The following is a 25,395-nucleotide window of genomic DNA, read 5'->3' as shown; positions in this document are numbered from 1 at the left end:
TATCCCATCCCACCCCACACCCCTTAGACCTGCTCCCGCAGCCAGGAGCAAAGCTCCCTGTGCATGGCTCCCTCACCCCCGGCTCCCTCCCTCGTTCCCTGTGAGGAGGGGGCACAGGGCGGTGGGGCTTGACAGAGGCAGGCCCAGGACACACCGGGCACCCTCAGAACCTTTCCCTTTCTCAGCCAAGTCCTGGAGTGTCAAGGGGGACGGCCAGCCGGGAAGGGAAGGGGTGGTTCTTCCTCCAGCCAGGCAAGCTGGAGCTACCTGCAGGGACGCTCTGCTCACATCTACCCTCGGAAGATTCAGGCCCAGTCTCAACCCTTATTAGAAGTGGCGCTGACCCGCCCAGAAGAATTCTAAGGTGTCTGGGCAGCACCTGGGAGGTGCCCAGTCTTTTGAAAGGATGGTTTGTTGAAGTATCAACAATTCTTCCGGATTAGAAACTCCTCATCTGGCCAAAGGTCTACATTCCAAACTGTTTACTTTTGGCAAAACGCTTTTCTGAGACCTTGGTTAGGAAGTTCTGAATGTGCTTTAAGTATTAGCTCGCTTTGGACCAGCAGTTCTAACACAGAACAGGCTGAAAAAAGAGAAAGGAACGGTCTGAAAAAAAGAAGTTGTGCTCAAAGCCCCCCTAATTGTGAGGTCTGGGGGCCTGGAGAAGGGGAGCCCCAGTTCTGAAAGTCACTGCCTGTGCAGACCGCTTCCTTTCAGGACTCTCTCAGGTTGGCCTGACCATGCTGAAGCCACACCCATCATCATTCTGGAAAGCCCTCAGGTCACACTGTGGTCCTTTTGTTGGAGATTATTGTGTGTTGAAACAGTTCTAAAGTGGCCTCTGGTCTCTCCTGGTCAGCGTTTGGGTGTCAAGTCCAAGGCCAGCTGTTCACATATCAAAGACAAAGGCCGTGAAGGAGCTGGGTCAGAACCACCTCCGTGCTCTCCCGGGAGCTCAGGGAGATGGTGGGAGAAATGAAACAATAAATGCCTCACGAACGCCAAACTCCCTGCCCACGTCTTTGTTATCAGTGAACAATGGACAATGAACTCTTTCCTCACTAGGCAGGAGAGGTGCTCTTGGCAGAACCACCAGCATTACAAGTTTCCGTTCCTTGGGTTCCGGGGCATTCGCAGAGCCCCACACACAGGCTGTGACGCCCAGGCCCCCTGCACTGCTGCACGTCTTGGTCTTTACTCTGTAACGAAACGCACCACCGTGGCCAGGGGGCGGGTCACCCTGTGAAGAAAACGGGTGTTATCTCTGCAGCATCTCTGCTTCACCTCCTGCCTGGAAAGAAAGAAAGAATGTTCCAGAGGAAAAATGCAGTTGGAAGGAGGAGATGTTCCATGGGAGGGAAGAGGTGGACAGAAACTCCGAGAAAGCAAGCTGAGCATGAAAGCACTGCTCTTGGTAAACACCAGTAACTTCTGTGCAGGTCTTGCCAAGAAGGAGCTCTGGGGTGCATCTCACCCATTCAGTCTTTGCTTTTCTGAACAGCTTTTTTCTTGCCTTATTTGCACACTGTCTCTGACAAGCCACAACTGGCACTGGTTAGTTCAAAACCAAAGGGACAGAGAAGCCAGAGTGACTAAAGAGGGGAAATCTTGTGGGAGCCCCACAGTGGCCCGGGGCCCTCCAGGATCGAGGTGGGGGCTACTCCTCGGGTGTCCCTGGTCTCCTGTCTGAAACAGCCAAGGGCCTGGCTCTTCAACCCGGGGACCGTGGCTCTAACCTGCTCTTGTTTTTCTTACTCAGATATCCTCACTCCTCTGCCACCTTTCTGCTTTCATCCAAGAAGGATATGAATTTGCCAATTTTATTCCAAGTTCCGGATGTCTTCTCTGAGGTACTCAAAAAAATTTTTTTAATTGAAAAGAAACCCATAGCTAGTTCCAGGGTGACACAGAATGTGAATGCGAAGGCATGTCCTGTCTCCTTAGCACAGCCCGAGTCTGGAATATCACCAGTGCTCACTAGAGATTTGCTGAATGAGGTGAATGAACGCCACCCTCCTCACCCCGTCCTGAGTGTCTTAGGGCTCCCGTCCACTCATACTAATTAAATAGGCATCTGGTCAGAGCATCAAAAAGGGAAGCCCCAGAAATTCACATGGAGGGATCTCCCCTGAGACCTTCAGGGATTGCGTCTCAGCCTGGGTCCAGAACCAATCCTGGTTTCTGGAGTCTCTAACCCCTCCCATCACCACGAGGATCCCTGTTGTCTCTCACCTACAACCTGCTAAACCCATGGAAGTTCACATTAAGAACTCCTCAACTCCCCCTCACCTCGCAGAAATCCATCACGACTGGTGCTGGGTGACACTCACGGACACTGCCCCCCAGGGGGCTTCCCACTTTGAGGGTGTGTGTGCAGTGGGCACCTGCCCCCCAGTGGAGAGAGAGAACCCTTGGGAACACGAACAATTTCTTCACCTGAAAATCTCAAGGCTCGCCCCCAGGGCTACTGCAGGCAGCACACGAGGCAGTGTCCCTAAAGCACTCGGCACAGTGCCCCACTCACAGCGACAGCCAAGCGTCAGCCCCCGTTAGGGACCAGCCCTCGCGTCAGGGGAGAGATGCTGACGGAGCCCTTTCACTGGGCTGACTACAGATCCAGAGATGAGTAAGTCAGATGCCACCTACACGGAAGAGTGGGCGGACGGGACAGGTACCAGCCGCGGAACGAGTGTCAGAGACGAGGGCAAAGTCCTTGTGAGCGGAGGTGGGACGTCACCTGCGGGCTGGGGGAGGGGTGAGCCGAGATGGGGCGAGGGGATGATTCAAGAGACAGTGGCATCGGCCCTGGATCTGGAAGATCTTATTTCCACCTGCGGGAGAAGAGCCAGGGAAGCAAACACGCAGAGACTGAGCGTGCGGGAAGTGCTTGAAGAACGTCAAGGAATCAGGCCGGCAGGAGCCCGGGGCTTCGGTGGGAGGGAACCGAGGAGGTGGGTGGACCGAGGGCCGGAAGGCAGGAGCCCGGAGGGGACGTGCCAGGTTTACAAGCACAGGAGTGGTAGGGTCGGGGCTGTGTTTAAGAGTCAAGCACCAATCCTCAGACACCCTGGACAGGCAAGTAGGTAAGACGTGCGCGGAGGGGGCCGAGCAGAGACAGGATTGATTGGCAGTTGCTGCAGAACCAACAAGGAGCATTCTAGTCACTCAGTCTGGTTGAACTTATTGAGACAGGTTCTCCCCTGCTACCGAGCGCCTCCTAGTCCCAGGTTTGCTCTGGGTCTCAGTGCACCGTGCCATCCGAGGCATTAAGTCTCTAGGCACCAGCCTGGCAGAGTGGGAGGCGGGGAAGGAAAGCGTTGATGACAAGTGAGAGCCCAACCTCCCCAACCCCGGACTTCAGCGTGTATAGAATTTCATAGTTGCAATATTCAAGTGCGGCCACTAGGTGGAAGGCAAGAGCAGCAGCTTCCTCCGCCTGGCCAATAGGCTGAGCCCGGGAGACCCGGCTCTGGGCGGACCCTACGCCGGAGGGCACAGACCCATTGCTCCTTCCGGGAAGGGGGTCTCAGGTACCTCTCCCTCACCCTCACCCCCATCCCCACCTCTACCCTCTCCCTTTCCCTCACGCTCACCCTTAGTCTCACCCTCACTTGGGCTGATTCTCCACCAGTGAGTGTCTGTGGGTGTGTCTGCGTGGAAGAGAGTTGCCCTCACTGATTGGAAGGATAAGGAGGTGTAGGGGGGGCAGAATTTTACCTTTGCCATCTGAGGGTTTGGGCCTGGGCCTGGGAATTAAATCGGCAGACAGATTAACAGGAGAAAAATCATACAAATCTATGTGCTATAGGCTTTATGTGACGCGACAGCCTTCATTAGGAAGTGAAGACCCAAAGTGGCAAAACCTGAGTGTTCAGTAGGTTAAGCAGAGGCAGTTGTTGGAAAGTAGCTAACCTGTGGGGAGGCTGAAGGAGGGTAAGAATTGTTTTAACAAGGCCTGTTTGTACAGAATTCTCTCAGCTTCAGCTTCTTGTTCTTGGTGATAAGAATGTTGCTTTCCTCCTGGTATTAGGAGGACCTCTTCTGTATGGGGTTTTATCTCCTGTCTTTACGAAGAAAAGGAGGAGGGTCAGAGCACCCTTCTTGCACCTGCTCCTTTTTCAAAGTGTCTTAGCTGAAAATGATGCTGAGGCCAAAGTGCGTATTTGGGTGTGCTGCACAGGAACCCAGGATCCCTGTTCTGTTAGGACACCAGGCTGGTACTCACCTCATTTCCTTGCCTGCCACACAGACTCCTTCACATCTGATGCAGCCCCTAGAGTGAGCCAAGAGCACGATGGCCTGCACGTGTGTGCTGCTTCCTTCTGGAGAGAAAGAATATACCTCGAGGGAGTGGAATGCACTGTCTCTGTGTCTTCCTTACTCCTCCAAGTCAGGGACCTGGTAGCCCTGCAGCCAGCTGGAGGGCCTGGCCCCTGGGCACAGGTGCAAAGGTCCTACCACTTGGCTCCCTTCCTCTCAGGGTGGAACTTTGAACGTCCACTTTCCAAGTGGCTTCTCTGTCCTGCCTAGGGGCAGACTCATGGCAGGGGCGGGTGGGTGTCTTGTGTGTCTGGAGCAGCATACCTTAATGAATACACAGAGACAGCGGGGAGATAGGGTGGGGTGGGGGGCAGGTTGGGGGTGCGGCTCAGAGACGGAAAGACAGGGAGAGGGAGACACACAGCAAGAGACCAGAAGCCAGAGAGACACAGAGAGGTTAGGGGACAAAAAAAAAAAAAAAAAAAAAGGAAACAGAAGAGGAGAGGCAGTGCTAACAGGGAAGAAAAACAGAAAATGAAGACAGGGAAATGAGGCCTAAACATTTCCCCATGTGTACATCTGGGGGCGGCTTCTTTACTGGGCACGACTTTCGCCTGCTGTTTCCAGGCATCTACGCACAACTCCTCTGAGGCCTTGAAAGAGGACGGTGAACCAGATAGTTGGATAATTGAGGCCAAAGAGGTGACTCAGAGCTCACGGCCAGGACTTGGGGGTGGGGCGGGGTGGCGATCGGAGCCCCCCTGCCTGCGGCACGGCTGGCTGTAAGCGAGTCCGCGCTGGGGTGTAAAGCGCCCCCCAACACACACACACCATTCCTGACCCCAGCCCCTCACTCCTCTCCTTGATCTGGCTTTGTTGGCGAAGCTCCGGGGAAGACACTGCGCAGCAGCGGAGACAAAAGGGGCGGGGAGCAGAGATTGGAGGCCACGTCCACCTTCCTCATCCCCGAGAACCATCTTTACTGTTTCTCTCTCACTGACCCTCAGTTTTTGAAAGTGCACGACTGCCACGGAAGCTGCGTCGCATATTCTGCATATTCCATTCCTGCCCCTGTTTTTGTTGCTCAAACACGTGTAACAACCATAAGTTTTGAAGCGAAGTCATGATGAAAACCACTGAACTGAAATAATGATATAAATATAAATAATGCAATGAAAACCGAGGTTAGTAAGTCTGGATGGTGGGCACATGGCTGTCAATGGTATCATGTATGTTTGAAATTTTTCCTAGTCAACAGTGAGAGTATTTTTTCAAACTAGGGTCAGCTTTGTTCTTTAATTGAGATGGTTGGTATTGTCAGAAAGCAGGAAATTGCGGCATTATCATGGGGTTTTGTTTTTTTTTAATTTGCAAATAGTTCTCTGACCACTACTTTTTGGATTCTGAGGGCTGTAGGAATCCTTATGCCCTGAGATGCATCCTAAGAGCCCATTCTCCCCCAGAGGGAAGGGGGAGAGTGGACTCATTTCTTTGACCCTTCATCTAAAAAACTTTCTGGCTGTGGGAAGCGAAATAAATGTGCTGTTGGGCAATTGTCTTACCCTTGCTGGGCTACAGGTTCCTCACCGTGTTCACTGACAGGTTGAGGCAGTTGGCCTGTGAGGTGCGTCTCGCTGAAGGCAGGGGTTGGGGGAGGGGAGGAGCAGAGGGAAGACGGGAGGCAGGTTTGTCATTGCCCCTCGAATAACGCTTGTGACGACTATTTTTAAAGCCACCATCTGCTGCTTACATGTTTCAGTTTTTATGTGGACAGGTGTGTGTGTGTATACGTGTGTGTGAGAGAGAAAGAGAGGGGGAGATGGAGGGGCAGGGGGAGGAAGAGAGAGAAACATAGTTCTTTTCTTTCCGAAAGATCCAAGGAGGCCAAGGACTTGGGCCACGAGCCAGAGTTGAGGGACCTCGGTGGATGTTGAGCTCAGGTATGAGGGTGTTCCCAGTTGTGAAGGGCTTCTGGGACCCAGCTGAGCTCTGCGTCACCCCTTGACTTAGGCTACAGAAGGGTGCTCTCACTCTCCTGTCACCACGGCCACCTGCTGTCCTGGGGACAGCTGCTGGGAAACGAGAGCCCCAGGAACATTTCAGAGCTTCTCTTCTCAGTGGCTCTGACTCTGCAGATGAGAGAGCGCGGGGCCTGTGCTCTGAACCACTGGGCGTTCCTGCTGGTGCGCTGAGTGGACTGTAAGGAAACCGAGAGTGAGAAGGCAGTGCTGCCGAAGGAGAAGGCCCTGGTGTCAGGGCTGGGAAAGGGAGCGAGACAGGAGGGAGGCAGCTGAGGCCCAGGGCACAGGCAGCCCCAAACTGCCTGCATCCACGTCTTTGTGGACCATCCAGGCAGCTGCCTCCCACATGTGCAGACACCCCCGGGGCCCTCGCCCTCCTCTCCAAATGAGGCGAGGGAGAGGCTCTTGGAGACAAGGCTTTGACAGTGAGTCTTAGATGGAGTCACCGCCACAGTCCTGGCGGAGGTGACAGAGGCCACACACCAGAGACTGGTTTTCACTTCCACATAGAAAGTGTGGGCCGGATGAGAGTTGGTCTCTGTCCTTTGGCCACAGAGACCAGCAGCCGCAGGGAGTGGGAGGCCCAGAGCATTTCTGTGGTTGACCCAGTCGAGTTTCTCATAGAGCCAGGCCAGGCTGCCTCCCAGCCAGGGCTTTTCCCCAGCAGGGATTTGTCGCACAGAAACGTCCTGTAGCGCACCTCTGAAGACAGCGTTAGTGTGATAGTGGTTGTCACGTTCGTGTCTTGTGTTTTAGGTGTTTATGTACGTATATATGTTAGTTAGTCTACATTTATACCGTTTAAAACGCTTACAATGACTCGTTTATTCAGCCAATATATGTTGAATCCCTGCTGTGTGCCGATTCTGAGACGGGTTCTGGATTCCCATCCCATTTCAGGTCGGTGGTGTGCATCAGTCCTTCCCTTCAAAGCTAATATTTGTCACTGTGGGTGGTTGATCGGTATAAACAGGAGGACGCCTTAGGAGAATGCAGGGTAGTTTCCGTGGTGATCATGAGCTTTCAAAGCTTGAGAGTCAATGGGAAAGAAATCATTAAAAGAGTTCTTGGTGGTGAGAAAATTGAAAGTCAGCCTCTTACATAGCCCAAGTTATGTGAGGTGTGTTCTTGCTCTTAAAGAACTCTCAGCCTGGTAGAGGAAACAAATATATTTTAAAAAGAAGAAAGAGAAGGGGAATGCAAATTGCAACAAGAGTGGCCAAATCCATGATGGACCCAGAGCAGCAGACGCCCAGGTTGGGAGGGTCAGGAGACAGATTTTCTGAGAAAGAAACACCTAAGTTTCATGGTAAAGAGTAAGGAGTTTACAAGGCCAGATAGGGCAATATGTGTAATGTTTTCCCCTCGGATTCTGAAGGATGATGGCCATCATGGTTTGGGACCCCGGAGTCACCCACTCAGCTGTCCTTAACCTGGCGAGCTCCTGCCGCGCACCTTGCAGATGTCAGCAGGTTACGTTTGTTGCTCAATTTGCAAGGAGCCAGGTAGTTCCAGTCCCTGCAGGGTCTAGTTGTATTCTTATACAGAAATCAGAAGTCCAGAAAAGGTGAGGGCATCAACTACAGGAAACACTAGCATTTGCTTCTAACTCTAGTAGAAGTGAACTTGCCTGAGGATTCTCCCCTCCCCCAACACACCTGTCCGAGTCTTCCTCATCCTTTCAGACCAAGCACTGATGCTACTTCCAAAAGCCCTTCCAGATTCCTCTAATGGGATGTGGTCTCTCTCTTTGCCAAAGGCCTGGAAGCATCCTCGCTTCTTCAGTGATATCTGTAGAGCATCCAGCCTTGAATCGCAGTCTCAGAGGAGGGTCTTAGTCTCAGAACTCCAAGAAGTGGGAGGCAGAGAGAAAAGCCTAGGCCCCAGGGGATTCCACCCCCAGGCTCTTGGGAGGATAAGGTAGAGGGTTAGATGGGCCCAGAAGCCGAGGAGTCAGCACACGGGGCGTCCTCTCTGCCTCCCTCCACCCGCCCAGCCCCAGACAGCCTAGCCACTGCGGGCTGTCCTCACCTACCCAAAGGGTATTTGCCAGGTCATTCTTCCAAGTTGCTGCACAGTGTTCCTAGGTTGGAATGTCCACCCCCGTCCTTGCTCACCCCTCCAGCAACTCCCTAAGCACAGTTTGTTCTTTCAACCCTCCTGACTGTTCCTTCAATGCTCACCCCCTCAATGTGAGCTCAGTGACCCTTTTCCAGGTCCCTGTGGCCTCCAGACATCTCTGTTTTTGTGCCTCCAACACCGACCCACTTGTTGATACACAATCTGCTGGGTGGTGGGCCTTCTGAGGTCAGAAGCTGTGTCTTACTTATCTCAGTGTCCCCGGTACCTAATGAATGGACAAATCAGCGAGTCTAGATTCTTCCCCAGCCTTCCCTGGGGCCAGACACTCCCGCATTCATCTCTGTGACCCCATCCCAGCACCCGCCACGTGGTGGCTTCACAGTGAAGCTTTGTTGTCAGGTGAATGAATCCAGTCGTTCCCACTCATACTTGAACATGCCAGCCCACCGCGTGGTGAGACTGAGCTGATTCTTGTAAAAATGGCCTATAAAAATGAAATGTATTTCAAATATTTGTCAAAAGAATCCAACTTTGTGCATAGCTTTCAGTCCTCAGACCCCCAATAATGCCTCACTCAAGTGCCACATGCCTGTCACGGGACTGACTGGCAAAGGTCACCTTAGGAGCGCCGCGCCCCAGGCACTCCCCACGCTGCACAGATCCGTTCCTCCTCTTCCTGTTCCGCACACCTCCCAGGGCAGCAGGGGCAGGTCAGGGCACACACGCAGAGATAGGTCACCAAGTTCCCTCCCCTCCTCCTCTCCCCTGTAGTCTACGTATTCTACACCTCCTGTGAGCCCATCTCCCGACTCTGATGTGAGTGTGAATGGGGAAGTTGCCATTTGCTCCCTAACCCAGCCTTTGCCTGCGATGCGAATGAGACCCCTATGCTGCAGGTGCCAGTGCTCCGAAGCCCGCCCCACCCTTCCACCCCTTGGCAGAGGTGGCATCAGCAAGAACTCAGTGTTTGCAGTGAGCGGACGGGGCGCCCCCTCTCCCTGCGCTGGCCTCTGTCCTCGGAGGAGGGAGGGGCTCAGGACCCACACGCCAGCTCCACTTCTGCCAAGGGCTTCCCTGGTGGCTCTCGGGAGGTGCAGAAGGGACCAATGGGGCTGGACAGTGTAGGCTTGAGAGCCAATGGCGGGCCAGAGTGAAGGTGTGAGAAAAGAGGATAGTATTTCAGAGGTACCAGTAAAAGGAGGTTCACAGAAGACAAGTGTTCATTTTTCTCAGGCTGTCGGAAGTCCTGAGCTTGTCTGCACGAGGGAGCTTTTGTATGAAATGTGGAAAGTGTGCCGCCTAACTTGAGTGGCAGCCTCTCAGACTGCATGCTTGAGTTGGACAGAGCGACCTTCCTGGATTTCTGCCCCCAGCCCCGTCCCCCTCTGCCAGCTGTCTTACACCTGTACCTGGGGATGCAGCGGCCCCAGGCCACCACCTAGTCTGTGACTCATCCCCTCCTGCCTAAACCCTCCCTGAACTGAACAGCTGCAGCCAAGCCTGGGTTCACTGTCCACCCAGGATGGGGCTGAAACTGGAGCGTCCACCTCTGTTTCTTGGAGGGAATCAAGGAGCCACTGTTACCTGTCTCACCACGCCACCTTTCCCCACTTCCTTGCTGCCCCAGATACCCCACCGTCTGTCTCCTCACCTCTCTCTGTCTCTCTCTCCCCGCAGGCCGGGAGGACCCAGAGAGACCCCGTGCTGATCAGAAACAAGCAGCTGTGCTCCACATGCCAAGAAAAGAAAATGGTAGGCCAAGGGGTTGACAGGTGTGGGCGTGGGCACCCCCAGGGCCAGCAGAGAGAGTTGGTGATGGAGCCCCGTGTAGGGAGGGCTGTGAATGAGCTGGCCTTGGGAGTACCGTCACCTGACATGATACCATAAACCTCCCCGTTTTCAACAAACCAAAAGTGAACCAAGGCAGATTGGTCTAGAGGGGATGGGAAGAGAAGAGCCACTCTGCCTGGGGCCCTTGGGTAACTGCACCCTGCAGAGGTGCCAGAGGTCACAGACCTTCTTCTCCCCTTAACATGTTTCCAGCAGGCGCACACAATGCCGTCTGCCTCCAGCATCACAGCCATGAAAACAGCTGCTTCCTCTCGGGGTTGTCATAAATTCAGTCACCACCTCAGGGAGAAGGCTGGGGAGAGATTCTCTGGTACTTTCTGGCTATAGGGGTTGCCTGCAATGGGGGGGGGGATGGGGAAGGAGGGATCGGGGCAGGGGAGGTTCAGGAAAGAAGGGTTATCAAAGGGACGCAGGCAACACAGGGACAAAATTCTGCCATTTGTCAGAGTTGCTAAAGAAAGAGGAGCATTTCGGGAGGCATGTCCATGCTGTGTGGGGACTTGGATCAGTTTAAGAAGTAGGGTTAGGGGCCATCGGAGGACACATCAGGCTTGGGTGGAAGGTTAATTTAGCTAAATGGTTAGATCTGGGTTTGGGGAGGGTCTCTGAGGCTCTAATAGCCTGTGATTCTCCTTTGACTCGGGGAAGAAGAGCGAGGAGTGGAAGAGAAACAGGAAACACGAGAGGCCCCTTTGATGAGTTCCTGGCAAAAGTGCTTCCACCCAGAAAGCGCTTCTCTGGGTTTGTGAAACTTTTGTGTGGGGTTTGGAAATGTAACCGAAGCCACCGAGCAGAGTGTCCCTGGGCATTACAGTCTCTGTTCGCGTTCTGCATAATTAGGACCACAGTGTTCCATACCAGCATGGACCGGAGCCTGGGACACTGGGCTGGGGGTTTCTCCTGGTCCGGTTCCTGGAATCCCTGGTGTCCACATTTGGAATGCGCTGAGCCCGGGCTGAGCGGGCCCCGGCCAGCTGGCTCGCTCGGCACCCCGGCAGCCGCTCTCTTTCTCAGGACCTCTTTGCTGACCTTTGCTCTTGCTGGAACCTGCCTGGAGTGGAAGCACACACGGTGGTTTATCGTTCTCCGTAGTTGCCAAAAGGAAGGGCCTCAGACACCAAGGTGTCCAAGGGCCCATCCCTGCTGCCATCAGAGCCGGGGCACACAGAGCCTGGCGGGAAAGTGGGAGGGGACAGAATGAGTGTGAAGTCTGCTCGCCTGACTCTGTGCAGTTGCACCTCCACTTCCTTCTGGGGTGGGGACCCGGGGGGAGCTGCTCATCTGCTCTGCCCACTGGGACCCCTCCGTCCTCAACAGGGGGTTGAATGGAGATGCTGGGAAAGGTATAAAAAGACTCCTGAAAAAGAAGCTTGATATAGGGTATCTACAGAAACCCCACAACTAACGTCAAACTCAGTGGTGAAAGACTATTTTCCCCTAAGATCAGGATCAAGATCAAGGTGTCCCCTTGCCACTTCTGTTCACGATTGTACTGTACTGTCTAGTCAGCTAAGGCAAGAAAAAGAAATTTAAAAAAACCAGATTAGAAAGGAAAACATAAAACTATATTTGCAGGTGACGTGATTTTATATATAGATAGAAAGTCCTAAGGGATCCACAGAAAAATCTACCAGAGCTAATAAAGGAGTGCGGCAGAGTTACAGGACACAAGATCAATGTACAGGAAAATTATTTCTATATATTAGCAACGGACAATCCAAAAATGAAATTAGGAAAACGATTCAATTTATAATAGCATCAAAAATTAAGAGTACTTAGGAATAAATTTAACCAAGAGAAGGGAGAAAATGCTGTGTGGATGACTCATATTACATGCAACTCGAGCTTGCTGAGGTGGTGCGTTCTTTCTTTAAATCAGCCTGCAGTTTGGGGGCCTTGTCCTACATGAGACTTTCTTCCATAGGTACGACCAACAACTGTGGTGATCCCAGATGACCTGAAACTACCCTTTGCAAATTTAATGGGTCGTAGGTAAGTCAGAGATTTAAATCAGGACACAGCTTTAATTCTGGTTATATTCGTTTGGGGACACAGGATAATGGATTGAGAAACATAATGAGTAAAATGTTTAAGGAATGCTTAAGGGATGGGCCTTTGGAGTGGTTTTATTTTCTGGTTAAACTACAGAGTTAAACCAAAAAAGTTGTTTTTACCTTTTGGCTTGAATAGCTGTTGAAAGTACTGTCGAAATTATAACCTTCCTTTCCACCTTCATAAGAACAGTGCAAGGAAAAGAAGATAGGCGATTTCTTTGATAACCTAGGCAGAACTCAGTACAGCTTATCCATGCAGATGACACATCTCATTCATACAGTATGGGAGATTATACATAATCTGTCTTGGGTCTAGGACATTCTGTGCTACTTTAGAGTAAGAAAATTCCTGTTATCAATTTGTTTGGTTGTCATTTGCTGCTTTCTTATCAGGTATATCAGAAATCAAATCCAGTCAAAGTTTGATCACTTGGATTTCAGGGTTTGTTTTTTTTTTTTCCTATGTTTAACCACCAGACAGAGAAGAAAGACTCAGTTTTCACTTCATCAAAAAACTCAAAACATGGAGTGACCCCAGATAACACCCCACAATAGGCAGACGTGCCTTGCAGTAGATGGTTGAAATGTAAACATACAGTCACCCTCACGTACGCCCAATCCAAAAAAGTTGTATGTGATCTAATGGCGGCCTTTAATTTTCCCCCCATACAGAGAGCAATAACGTGGGGAAATAAATAGGTCTTTTTGTGAACTTATGATGGACAGCAGTAGATGTTATGATTCTCTGTAAGAGCTCAGGGCCGTTTGTACAAACTAATATGTAGACTCAGATGCATCAAAATCATGTACTGGCCCAAGTAGACAGGGTCGTGGAGGAAATGGGGACCCGAGCAGTACAAGCTTCAGCACTGATAACATTTACCTCCACCGACTCTTTATAAGTGCTCTTAATATCAGATCACAATAGAAGTAATTCTAATAAATATTCTTTACAGACTTTCAATGGAAAACTAAACTATTTAAATTCAGGAATTTCTGAGCAAGAAGTTCGCTCTTCTGTGAAAAAGACTTTCGAAATTTTTTGTCCCGTTTTATTCATCTTTCAAGTTGGATACTTTGAAGACCCAAATCCTGGATCATTGATTGGTTTTATTTTAAACAAATACCTCTTACTCTTTTAAAGGTTAAGACCAACGCTTGAACCAATCCTGAAATCATGTCACCCCAGCCAGAACTATCATTAGATTGGTCTTTTTTTTTCAGTGTAGTGAAGGGAAATATACTACTTCTATTTGAGATTTAGCTAGTGTGAGTATAAAGTAAGGTCCTGGTTCTGTTTGTAGCTTATAAAATCTGGCCTCACAGTATTTAAACCTCACTACATCTACAGGCAGATGGAATTGTCCTCACTGAAATAATCGGGGGTTTTTTAAGTGACTTTAATTATAGTCAGTGTAAGAATTAAATAATATTTGTTGATTGGAAGGAATGAAGGAAAGAGGGGGAGGGAAGGAGGAAGGAAAAGAGAGAGGAGGTAAATATGAATGGATAGATATACATTTGTTGAATTATAGTTTAGACGGATCTTAAACTATTCATTCTTACAAAAACCACATTCCTATTTGCCCAAAATGGGTAATAGAAGGTATTTTTCATTTTTCTTAGTCTCGGTGAGTCCTCCAATGGCAACTGAATAAAATTAAGTGGCTGGACTGGCCATATTTTTGGTAACAAAGTAAAAATAATCTCGGAAAATCTTTGTGGAGATAGATACCATGAAATGAGTGGAGAGAGAGCCCATCAAGTTCACAGATTGGACAGTCTTTAGAAATAAAGCAATTTAAACTAATGTAGAAATGTAGAAGAAGTTTGAGCTTTTGGTTGAGGGTCACTTCCACAGTTTTAGCTACAAAGAGAAATAGGAAGTGGTCAAAACATTTTCTCTAAAATTGAAACATTCTAACCAAAATATACTCAGTTTTGCACTTGATGGTAGATTACTGATCTGGAAGAATTGTTACTTTTTTTTTTTTCTGGGAACTGAAGGATTCTCTCCTTAATCCCTTCTATTTTTAGACTGTACATGTTCTGACAGTGGAATAAAACATTTCTTAAATGCAGGGTTTTTTTTTTTTAAATCAGAATCCATGTAAATACCATTAAGGAGAAAGAACTCCAAAAGCAGTGGTTGTTGGCCTGTCCCTGCTCACTGCTGCAAAGTGGTCTGAACGCCAGGTTAACAGGTGCTGGTTTCAAAAGACCATCTGCGTTTTAAAATGCATAAAGACACATTCCTTTCCCCCAAGCCCTAGCCGAGTGACTAATGTGTTTTCTTGCTCCTTCCAATCAGAACGATGCATCCTCATCCACCAAAAGCCCGGGCTCTACCCAAACGTTCTCATGATGACATCCCAACAGGTTTGCTTCCTTTCAGAGTACTTGCAGGGGGAGACCTACCACCCCCAGAGTAGTAGAATGGAAAGTTTAACCTCTAAGATAATTTCTAAATTTCCTGAACAAATTCCCATTCTCTAGCCCTTCTCTTTCACGTACTGCTTATTGACCTGTTTCGCTGGGTCCACAGCCCTCTCTTCACTCCGTCCCCTCTTCAGACCTCGCTGGCCCTTCTCCATGTTGTGTTCCTTCCCTGGTCCTCACCACGCTGCAGGGCTCTGTCCCCTTCTTTCTAAAGATTCCCGTCATCCACCTGCTGGAGGATTTCCATATGGGTGGGGCACAGAGTAGATAATCCCCTTCTCAGGCAGTCCTGATGGTACCAATTAAGGTGGGAAGGGAGGTATATCCCCACAACCCTAGAATGGCCTCACCAAGCCCGGAACCTGCCCTTCCACAGGCTCCTTCAAACACCTGCCTTCTCCCAGCAGCTGTCCTGTGCTATTCTTATGCTCACTTGCTGTTAGTAGGAAAAAGGACGGTGACTCTATCTCCAGCTTCAGCACTGACCTTGGTCTTATCTTGTAGAGAAGCCAACTTTGGGCTGGTGAAGTGGGGAGTGGGTCCTTGTTTGGAGTGATGTACTTCAAGGCTTTAACGCAGTATAGGCTGTCACTGCAGTAACTTTGCCCATCTTCTCATTTACTCCTGTATTAACTGAAGCCACCTTCAGTTTTTTTCTTTTATGTGGTGTATGCACAGTAAGGAACATCAAGATTACTTTCTTCACTTTGTGCAGTTGGGAAAGTCCAAGCTCTGTCCTGGGAGGTGGCAGGGAAGCTACAGCCAGAATTGAACTGAGAAGCCATTTGAAAAAAAAAAGAAATTTGAGAATAGAAAGGGTAACCAAGGGGTTATCTAAAGGGAGGACCAGAGACTCAGGCGACAGCTGAGGTTTTGAGATAGCCACTCCAGAGGAGTGAAAGTCCCAGTCCCTTCTTATGTATCCAAAAATACTGGCCTAGCCCACAGCTCTCATTTAGCCAAAGTGGACTGAAAGTCCAAGAGCTAAGAGCATCCATCCAAAGAAAGCTTCCCCCTCTGCTGTTCTCTGGCCCACAACCTCCTCATTCTCTTGAAGAATGTGCATTTGGTTCAGGTCTCTCTGTCCCAGACACACAATCATTCCGAGTCTCCCTTGAACCTGGATTTTTTTCATGTGAAACATACATGCGTGTGCACACACTCACACAGTTACATGCCCTTCCCTCAGCACCAATGTTTATTTTCTGATTCTACAGGACAATGATGTAATAAGATGCCTTTCATAAACTTATTAACTGTGGGAGTGTATTCAGCTACCAATAAAAGAGCCCGGCTTGGTGTACCTAGATCAGCACATTACGTTCTGGACAGACCTAGTTCTTGCCCATAGAGTTCATCCAAGGAGAGCAGTCTTGGAGGTGGGGCTTTGGGGAGAGTGCTCACGGAGCTGAAGCTTGCTAGATCTAAGTTTGATTCCAGTCATGACCCTTCTGAGCTGAGCTTTGCTCTTGGGCGTGCTCTCTGAGGTCATAGAAAAAGTCTTGGAGCAGAGAGATCTGTTCAGGTCCCAGTTTTGCTATACAGGTTTGGCCACGTTGTTGAAACTCTCTGGGTCACTGTGTTCCCACCTATAAAACAGAGAAGCGCTTTGCCCACCCTCGCCACGTGGAGCCAGACACTCAGTACAAGCAGCCTTCACCTTTGATCAGCACAGAAGAAGTGCTGACGCTGCCCCAGCCGCACCGGTTTAGACACTTAGAGGTGTCCCTGTGCAACACTGGTTGCTCATTGCTGCCACCCACCTGTGCCGCGTGGCCTGTGGACATGCCAGATACCAAATGGCTGACTCATCCCAGTGACCGTGACTGCCGGTGACTGGTTCATTTTATGGATCACAACAGTGAGGTCTAGTATTTTTCAGGATTCAGCTAAACTTTATAATGTTATCAATAATTATTAGTGAAAACTAAGTAAATGGAAAGAGCCTGTGTCTATAAGCAATGGGCTTTCTTCTGAATTTGTTTATCTTGACTTTGGCCTTGAGCCCAGAGTTCCAAGACACTCATGGGCTCTTGTCCATGAACGTTGGTAGAGCGGCTACCACCTGACGTAGGTCCACCACCTGTCACGGCGGTGAGACATGGTACAAAGAGCACTGGGTTAAGATGAGGGCGATATGGCCTCTGGTCCTCAGTCCATCATGGGCCTCTGTTACCTCTTCATTACAGCAATGAGACTGAACCGGGTCCTGGGTTTGTGATCCTGTGACATGTCTTAGCTGGACTAAGGAGCTTGTTCCAGAGAATTCAGGACTCCAGTTCCCTTAGTCATTCAGTGACTTCCAGTGGGAAGATGTCATTTCATGCACTGATTTACTCTCCTTCACAATGTGTAGTCTGGAAAAGTGGAATATTAACCAATTTTTGTAAATAAGCTCATATTCAAAGAAGAGATCAGGATGGTAAGGATTTTAAGCAGCCCTAAAATAAATTATTTCATAAAATGAAGATACCTTTTGAAATGCAAGTACATTTCCCCTACTGTGGCCTTTTCATAAGATCATGTTTGTTTGTTTGAGGAGCAGAACCACGTATGTGTCCCCAAAAAGTCTTCTGAGGATTGAATCCTCTTTTCCCTTTGACTCTCATTACAACTCCAGACACACTTTATCTTCATGTATAATTTAGTTGGCAGTGTTTCCAAATATCTAAGTTTTGCTTCTAAACACTCCTTTCTGGTCTCTGACAAGATTTGTAAAGGCTTAAGTGTTGTAGGGCTAAGATGGTTCTATTAATAGGAAGTCTCATGTGAATTTTGAAGCTGTTTTATAAGGTTAAGGGAGTCTTTGGTAACTTGGGTTATTTTGAGGAGTTTTTAAAAATAGAATGTAAGGCGCCCTTGTCCTTTCTTCTCGCACTGTCCTCCAGAGAGCGTTCACCATAGACTGCCCATCCTGGGCCCCAGGACAGCTGTCTTCCATGGGCTGCTGTCAGATGCCTTCACAGCTTTGCAGGAGACACAGCTCTCTTCCTTGCCCAGAAAGGGGCCCATGGACAAGTCAGAGAGGCAGTGAGTGCTCGGAGCTCATCACCTACCGGACCCTCAGGGAGAAAGCAACCTCACTGAGCCAGTTTCTGACACTAGTGCCTTCTCATAATTTCCTCTTAGCATGAAAAAGATGACTCAGTGCTGCCTTCCTGACCATTGCTAGAATCCTGCCTCTTGCCATTCTCCTCTGGCTCATTTCTCCTAGAGACCAAATGGTTCGTGGCACATGATGATAAAGATGTGTTGATTAAAATGGAACATTTTGAGTGGTGTTCATTTTGTTTGCTTAAAGATTGTTTATAGTAGAAGACACATCTTTCCGTTTGTAAGATGTGAATTTTCTGTGAAAATCATTTCTCCTTTCAGGGCAGGGGGCCAGAGATGGCTCCCGGGGGCTCCTCATGAATTCAGCCTAGTAAGGATAAAGGAGAGAGGTGGGGGTCGCTCTACCATCCTTATCTCTGTCCGTTAACTCTGGTAGATGACAGAGTGCTGTGAGGCAAGGGCTGAAAAATGGCCAGTGATTAGCCATGGCCACCATTGAGGAGAGGAACAGTGTCTTTTCTCACCTTCCGCCTATCACCTTCTTGGTGCCTTGCATATAACTGCTGTTCATCTAATGTGTGTTCAGTCAAATCCAAACCAAATGCTTATGTTTTGTAGTTTGGTTACTTTGGTTTGAGGATGTCTATCTCCAGCTCTGTCATAGTCCATGTGTCTGAGGGAGATAAAGGAAAACTCTAGACTTGCAAATATTATATGAGTGCATACACTCCATGCTCAGCTTCAGGAGGGCTCACATTTAAAAAAGTCCCCTCCATTCTCTAGGGGACAACAGCTTCACGGAATCCCAAGTTCCTGACTCAGTGGACACTGGACCAACATGTGAGAACCAACCTCCGTGCCAACCGTGTTTGACGAGTGGGCTTCAGAAATCTCTCACAAATGGCCTGGCAGCCAAATTGACCTGATTTCTTGCGTGCGCGCACACACACACGCACACACACAAACCCCCAAAGCAGAAAAACTTGCTCAATTGCCTTATATTCCTGGAAGGCTATGGATTCTTGGTTTTGGTTCATTTAAAGTTCAAGGATTCCAAAAATAGCATGCACTTCCTTTCAAGGTAAGGCTGTACGCATGAATTATGATCCCATTTCAGATCATTGTCAGAGGACAGACAAATCACAGATAAAGATGTTTCCTTTTATTTTTTGCAAATTATCATATCCAGTAAAAGGACTTGGGGTACCCGTTCCCATGCATTAGGGAAGGATACATGCCCCCAGTAGGATTATTTGGAGCCTTTGAGGTAATCTGAATAACGTGGTAATATGAACGTTATCCCCAAACCTCTCGTAAGTGGGCCAGGATAATTTCTTCACTGTAAAAATCTACTCGTGATGTTATTCCCGGTTCAAAGTCATACAGGGTTCAGATTAGGCTTTTTTAATATGGATAATCTTGGGTAGATTTGTTTGTGTGTTTCACAGCTAAAGCCTGATTTTACTGTTTTAAAAATAAATGACTCTCGTTATAATAAAAATCCACAGACATGAGTCAGATATACTCCCACTCTTTTATCTTGATTCACCCCAACAGGGAACTTAAAAACCAATTAATCAGCACAATTTCTTTACTGCCAGGAATAGAGAGAAATACTACACTTAGGAGAATCCATGCAAAAAATCAAGTATGTAACACAAAGCTATTGTTACCTTTAGTCTCAATTTAACCTTGGGAAGCCCTGCAGGCCTTTAGTGCCTCGTGTCCTCCTCGGGGTCCCTCATCTTCTCCGTGTCCCCTAAATGCCAAAGCTCGTGGGAGGCCTGTCAGCGGCCTGTCGGCTCCTGAGCCCTGTGGTTTTACTCACTGTAGCTGCCCATTTTCCTGAAAATGCCCAAGAACCATGTAGTTCCGAGCAGCAGAAGTGTCACAGGTTTGGCAAAACGGCCTCATGTCCTCCTAAGGCAGGCCCTGCCTGGGGTGTCCTGTGTGGGTGTGGTTACTCAGGTTGGGGGAGGTCTGAGGGGTGAGGACGGTGCTCCCCCACAGAATACAGAACCTTTCCAAGAAGATGAGGAATCCCAGACTTGTTTCTATTAATACATTTATAAACTAAAGCCTTAAGGGTGAAGATTAAATTAGAAAATTTAGAAATGGATAAAATGTACTAATCTCTAGAAAAAACTGGGACAGTCAATCCCATTTCAACCATGTCCCGCTCAAACCCATCTTAATTTAGCACCTTAGTATTGTCCCTGTTTCATACATGTGATTCTTGTCTGTCTAAATAACGTGTCACTTCATGAGGATGAGAACAGTATCTCATGCTCCAGCCACAGCCCCACAGGAGCAACCCAGACACATACTCAGGAGGTACTCAGAAAGAAGAAAAGTCCATTTCTCAGTTGCCAGGCAATATGAGAAAATGGGAGGTGAGAGCCCTGCATTTGGGGTTGTGAGGATACAGAGGGTTTTGGACTCTGCCTTGGAGGAACTTACTTCAGCTGGAGAAGTCACACACACACACACACACACACACACACACACGAAGTGCACACTTGTGCAGGCCAGTAAGGGAATAAGCATGAGTTACTTTCTACTCTAAACCGAACCTCCCTGATTGCAGCAATAACTCTCTCCGTAACACCAACCGTCCAGCTCTCTGAATAGAAACAGAGATGCAATTGTGCGACCTTGTCAGGAAAGCTGGTCAGAGGACAAACAGCCATATTCACCCACACAGGATGTTATCTCTGGTTCTTTGCAGAGTGTTTGGCAATGCAGTCTCACTGCCTGGCCAGTGCAGGGCAGGACAGTGAAGTCAGGCATCGACAAGTGTTTGCAGTTTCCAGGAAGACTTGTTCCTAAACCTCTTGGGACTGGCCTTCCTGTGCAGCAAAGACCATCCTATGGGACGTCACATGGCGAGAGGGTCAGGAAACCCTTGCTTCGTAGACTCTCACACTGAGCTAATTACATGAGGAGTAAGATGTGCCGAAGCAGCAGGGAAGACGTTGGTTAACGTGAGTCGGCTCTCAGGAGTGGAACTGAGTGGCTGGGGGACAGAAATTGGCAGAGGAAGGAGATTTTTCCATACTGCACCCTTATTTACTCTTTGAATTTTGAACCACATGAATGTTTCATTGAGTAGTGCTGCTGTGAACATTGGGGTGCATGTATCTTTTTGAGTTACAGTTTCACATTTTCCAGATATATACACAGGAGTGGGATTGTTGGATCATATGATAGCTCTAGTTTTAGTTTTTAAAGAACCTCCATACTGTTTTCCATAGTGGCTGCACCAGTTTACATTCCCACCAGCAGTGTAGGAGGGTTCCCTTTTCTCCACACCCTCCCAACATGTATTGTTTGTAGACTTTTTTGACACTTAGTCTTTTTTTATTTACATTTTATTTTTATAATTTTGTTGGGAAGGTAGGTAATTGGGTTTGTTTATTTATGTATTAGTGGAGGTGCTGGGGATTGAACCCAGGACCTTGTACATGCTAGGCATGTGCTCTACCACTGAGCTGTACCTTCCCCGCTACACTTAGTCTTTTTAAAACTTAACAATCCCCAGGTTCTTTGGCCAGCATGCCGTGGCCTAGTCGCCCTCTCTGCACCCACCCCAGTGCCACTTGAAACAAGGCACCTGGAGTGGAATCTAAGACTCCAGATATGACCTGGCCGTATGTGGCCGTGTGACAGTCACTCTTCCTTGTCCAGGATCTCCTGCTTCCAGAAACGAGACCCAAAGGGCCTCTGTGTTCCTAGCAGCCTCGTCACTTCATTCTCTCACGTTGACTTGCTGCCAATGAAAGCCTTTTTTGTCCTTTCAGTGAGAATTGCTGTTCTGACCGCTTTCCTCAGGCTGCTAATTTTTAAAAACCTATATACACAACTATATTCCTCCTTATTAAGGTTCCTCTGGCTAGATTCCAGCCAGTGACAATCTTTTTGAATCTAGATTCCATCAATTGCTAGTCCTCCCAAGTTTGATTTTCTGGTCCTCTGTCTTTCTCTCTGCCTTGTAAATAGCAGTCAGGAGCCAAACCCCACTGTGCGGCTCTAAAGCTCTCCCTTTAGATCAATGTTCTTAAGGCCCTTTTCTTTAGTCTCTGTTTTATTATGCAAACATTGAGATACACAGAGAACCAGGACTAGTAACACAAACACCTGTATATCTTCCACCTGTCTGTCTTCTGCAATTGTCAACATTTTGCCATGTTTCCTCTATTTACATACTGTTTTGCTGAATTACCTACAAATAAAGACATCTGACTTTTTGTTTACCACTAATAGTTTATTTTATCATTTGCAGTCTCCTCCTCCCACCAAAAAGAAAAAAACTCTCCTTCAAAAGATAATGCTGTTATCACACATAAAAAATGAATAATAATTTCTTATTGTCTTCTTCACTCTGTTCATATTCAAATTCCCCAATTTGTTTCCAACATGTTATTAAGGCTGATTTGTTCAAAGCCAAAATCAAGGTGGCAAACTGCATTTTTGACTCTTTTAATCTAAAAAACTGTACCTCAGCTTCTGTTTTTCAATGCACTGCCTATCAAAGAGACCAAGATAATTGTTTTGTAGAATGCCAAAGACCTGTTTAAATACTGTCCATCTTCATGCTGGTGATTTCCAATGCTGCTATTGGGTAAGAACCATTTATTGAATAATTATTCATTTTTCCTTTCTATTAATCAAATTCATATGTAACTACCAGTTAGAGCTTCTGGTAAGGATGAGGTAACACTCTGACCATGCTGGGTTGAAACAATCACAGAGATAGATCCAAAATTGTGATGTTGATAATTGTGTAACTTTGGCCAAGTCACTTAGCCCCTCTGAGTCTTGGTTTCCTGTGCTCTGTAATAAGGATAAAAGTATCTGCCTCCGGAATCAGAGCAGCATGTATACCAAGGTTGGAAGGATACAGAGAAGATTAGCATGGCCCCTGCACAAGAATGACATGCAAATATGTGAAGCATTACATATTTTTAACGCTAACCTCAAATGTATGTTTATTAGATATTGCAAAACAGCCTTCATAAGAGGTTTCTAATTTATATTATCACCAAAAATGTATGCAAGTGCCCGTTTCCCTCAGCTTCAACAACAGTGGTAATAATTTTTTATTCTCAAACCAGTTTTAGAGACGAGAAATTATATCTCTGTGTAACTGAAACTTACATTTCTCTAATTATGAGATCAAACATATTTGCAATATGTCTAAGGGCCATTTTTATATGTTTTTTATAAATTGTTCAGCTTTTAAGCTTCATGACCCATTAATTTTTAAATAATAAAAGATTTAATTATCCAAATGGCAAAAAAATTAATTCCTACAGTGATTGATACCATAGCACTCATGGTTTCCATTTAGAGTCTCTGAGCGCAGGAGCCAACACGTGTTTTCATTTAACATTTGGAACTCTAACTCTTTAACATTTATCAAACCCTGTGTGCTGGTAAGGAGGGTGGTCAGATGAGCATTTATTGTGTCCCCTCCTCCATGCTCCACACTGTTCACAGTTCATGTTTCATCTTGACAGGAACCCTACAAAAGCAGTAGGGTTAGAATCCCTGTTGTATGAATGAGAAAATTGAACTCACAAAGGTTAAATAACTTGCCCAGGTTCACACCAAGTTGGCATTAAACTGAGGTCTTTCTTTTTTTTTTTTTCTGTAACTTATTAATTTTTTTCTTACAATCTTCGTTTCCCACTGGGCCTCATTCTTGCAGGCACTTCTAAAAGGGCCAGGCCTGGGTTACTAATATGCTGTCTTCCCTTTGTCTTAAAAGCAATGCGGTGAGAAACTTTGAGACTGAAATTTCCTCCCCGCTGGAGTTGTGCCAGGGACTTTGCCGCAGAGTCTGGCTGCCCAGAGACCAGATGAAAACCTGAAACAGTGGAGGCAAACAGAACGATGTAAAGATTTATTCTCTGCTGGGTCTTTTCGAGCACATAGTTGAAGCTCCTTCCACTACCCTACTCTGCCTCTTTGATTGTGAACAGTGCCCATTTCTTGTTCAACACAGTATGTCTCAGATGTCCTACCAATCAGTCGCCTCAACCTTGTCACAGTTAAGTCCAAAATGGCAGTTCCTCTGGGGAATCCTCTACCTTCTGAGGAAAAAAACTGGCTGCACACCAAGCCCAGCCAAGCCTCGTCCTGTTAGGTTTTCCCAGGGTGGGGAATGCCACGTGCTTGCTCCAGGCAGAGGCCTCTGTCCTGTCAGACTGTTAGACATTCAGTGTCATTGGAACATGTCATGTCTTTGGAATGGGAAGGGAGGGAGGGGCCAGCAGGAGCCAGGTTCTGGCATGAAACTTGCCCACCAGGGTGGACAAGGCTCGGGAGGTGGATGGTACAGGGTAGGAAGGCAGACTGGACCCAAGAGCGTGGCAGAGTCTATGAGCAGGTCTTCTAGCAGTCAGCCCTGGTGTTTTGGCCAGCAGTTGGAGCCCAGACAAAGTGGAAGAGAGAAGCAGTGGGGAGGGAGGTGCTTGGGAATGTCAGGGGCAGGAGTTCATCACCCTGGAAGGCTGATTGTCTATGGGAAAGCCCGGTCACCAAACAAGTTTCAAAGATCTGCGCCAGGAAGGAATCTAGCCAGAGCAGAACTAGGAAGCTCAGGGATTCCCTGGAGGAACAGATGATGATCTATGGGGGAGGAGCGCAGTTAGACGTTGCTTTCAGTATTGTAATATTGTGCATACATACACATTTAAAATAAAATATTCTTAGTGTGTTGAAATAGGAAATAATGAAAATAAATCTGGGGGGAGGGTATAGCTCAGTGGTAGAGCACATGCTTAGCATGCACAAGGTCCTTGGTTCAATGCCCAGTACCTCCATTAAAAAAATAAATAAACCTAATTACCTCTGCCCTCAAAAAAAGTTTTAAAAAGAATAAAACACAATAATTAAAAAAGAAAAATATTTTTAAAAAAGAAAATAAATCTGAACAAAGTTCTTTTAGCTGGTGAGGGTATACAGAAACTAGACTCTAGCTAAAAACTGTTATCTTTTGCATGTTAGTGACTTTCAAGGGGGTGTGAAATTTTTATGTTAAAAGAGAAGGTATCAGTTTCAATATTGAGACACTCTTGGAAAGTAGAAAAGAAATAAGGAGTTCAGTTCTGGGCGTGGGTTTTGTTGCCCACAAGGGCAATGAGCTAGCCTAGGGGTTCCCTCCTTTTGATTTACTTTATTATTATTTTTTTAATTCAGTTTCCTTGTCAGTGCAGTGATCATTTCTTCTCATATCTATTCCGAGGTGGAACTAAAGAAATATGTGTGTATGGCCAGATAATCTTACTAATATTCAGGCCTGATCTTTAAAATCTTGTTATCATAATTAAGCTCTGTGTAGGATCCAGGGGGAATTGACAACGCTGCTCTTTGATGCCCTTTGTGAAGTTCCTAGAAGGAAGTTATCATTTTCATGTGTGTGTTAGAAGTTGTTCTCCAAGTGTTCTTTAACTTGGCTGAAAACCAAAAAAGGGGGCGGGGGAGCTTCTATTTCATCAGGGACTTTTGAGTTATAAGAAATGAACAATAGTTTTCCTTACTAGGAAAAGAAAGGTGATTTCCTTCACTCAGTGGAATATTAAGTTTGAGAATCTCATTCTCTGGAGAGGTTTAAGAGTCTAGTAAATGGG

At 47.5% G+C, this 25,395-nt stretch overlaps 1 protein-coding gene and 1 non-coding gene across 5 annotated transcripts in view; both read left to right on the top strand.

The window, feature by feature from the left end:
* C21H1orf105 (chromosome 21 C1orf105 homolog) overlaps window positions 1-22,014 on the top strand; it is a 37,382-nt gene extending 15,368 nt beyond the window's left edge. For 2 of the 4 annotated variants that reach the window (XM_072946110.1, XM_006211153.4), the window contains exons 3-7: window positions 1,760-1,850; window positions 10,041-10,115; window positions 12,139-12,206; window positions 14,580-14,647; window positions 17,596-17,982. In XM_072946110.1, the coding sequence (XP_072802211.1) occupies window positions 1,760-1,850; window positions 10,041-10,115; window positions 12,139-12,206; window positions 14,580-14,647; window positions 17,596-17,741 (448 nt within the window). In that variant the 3' untranslated portion in view covers window positions 17,742-17,982. Of the gene's footprint in view, window positions 1-1,759; window positions 1,851-10,040; window positions 10,116-12,138; window positions 12,207-14,579; window positions 14,648-17,595; window positions 17,983-18,544 lie in introns of those variants that run through there. The other 2 variants (XM_072946111.1, XM_072946112.1) reach the window with 2 other exon arrangements.
* Window positions 22,015-22,615: 601 nt separating this feature from the next.
* Window positions 22,616-22,727, top strand: LOC116284832 (U6 spliceosomal RNA). Its single transcript, XR_004194494.1, has one exon. It is a non-coding gene; the product is annotated as a U6 spliceosomal RNA (small nuclear RNA).
* The last annotated feature ends 2,668 nt before the right edge of the window (window positions 22,728-25,395 follow it).

This window comes from Vicugna pacos, chromosome 21, assembly GCF_048564905.1.
Source record: "Vicugna pacos chromosome 21, VicPac4, whole genome shotgun sequence".
Lineage (NCBI taxonomy): Eukaryota > Metazoa > Chordata > Mammalia > Artiodactyla > Camelidae > Vicugna > Vicugna pacos.
This window is presented reverse-complemented; position numbering and strand designations above follow the sequence as displayed.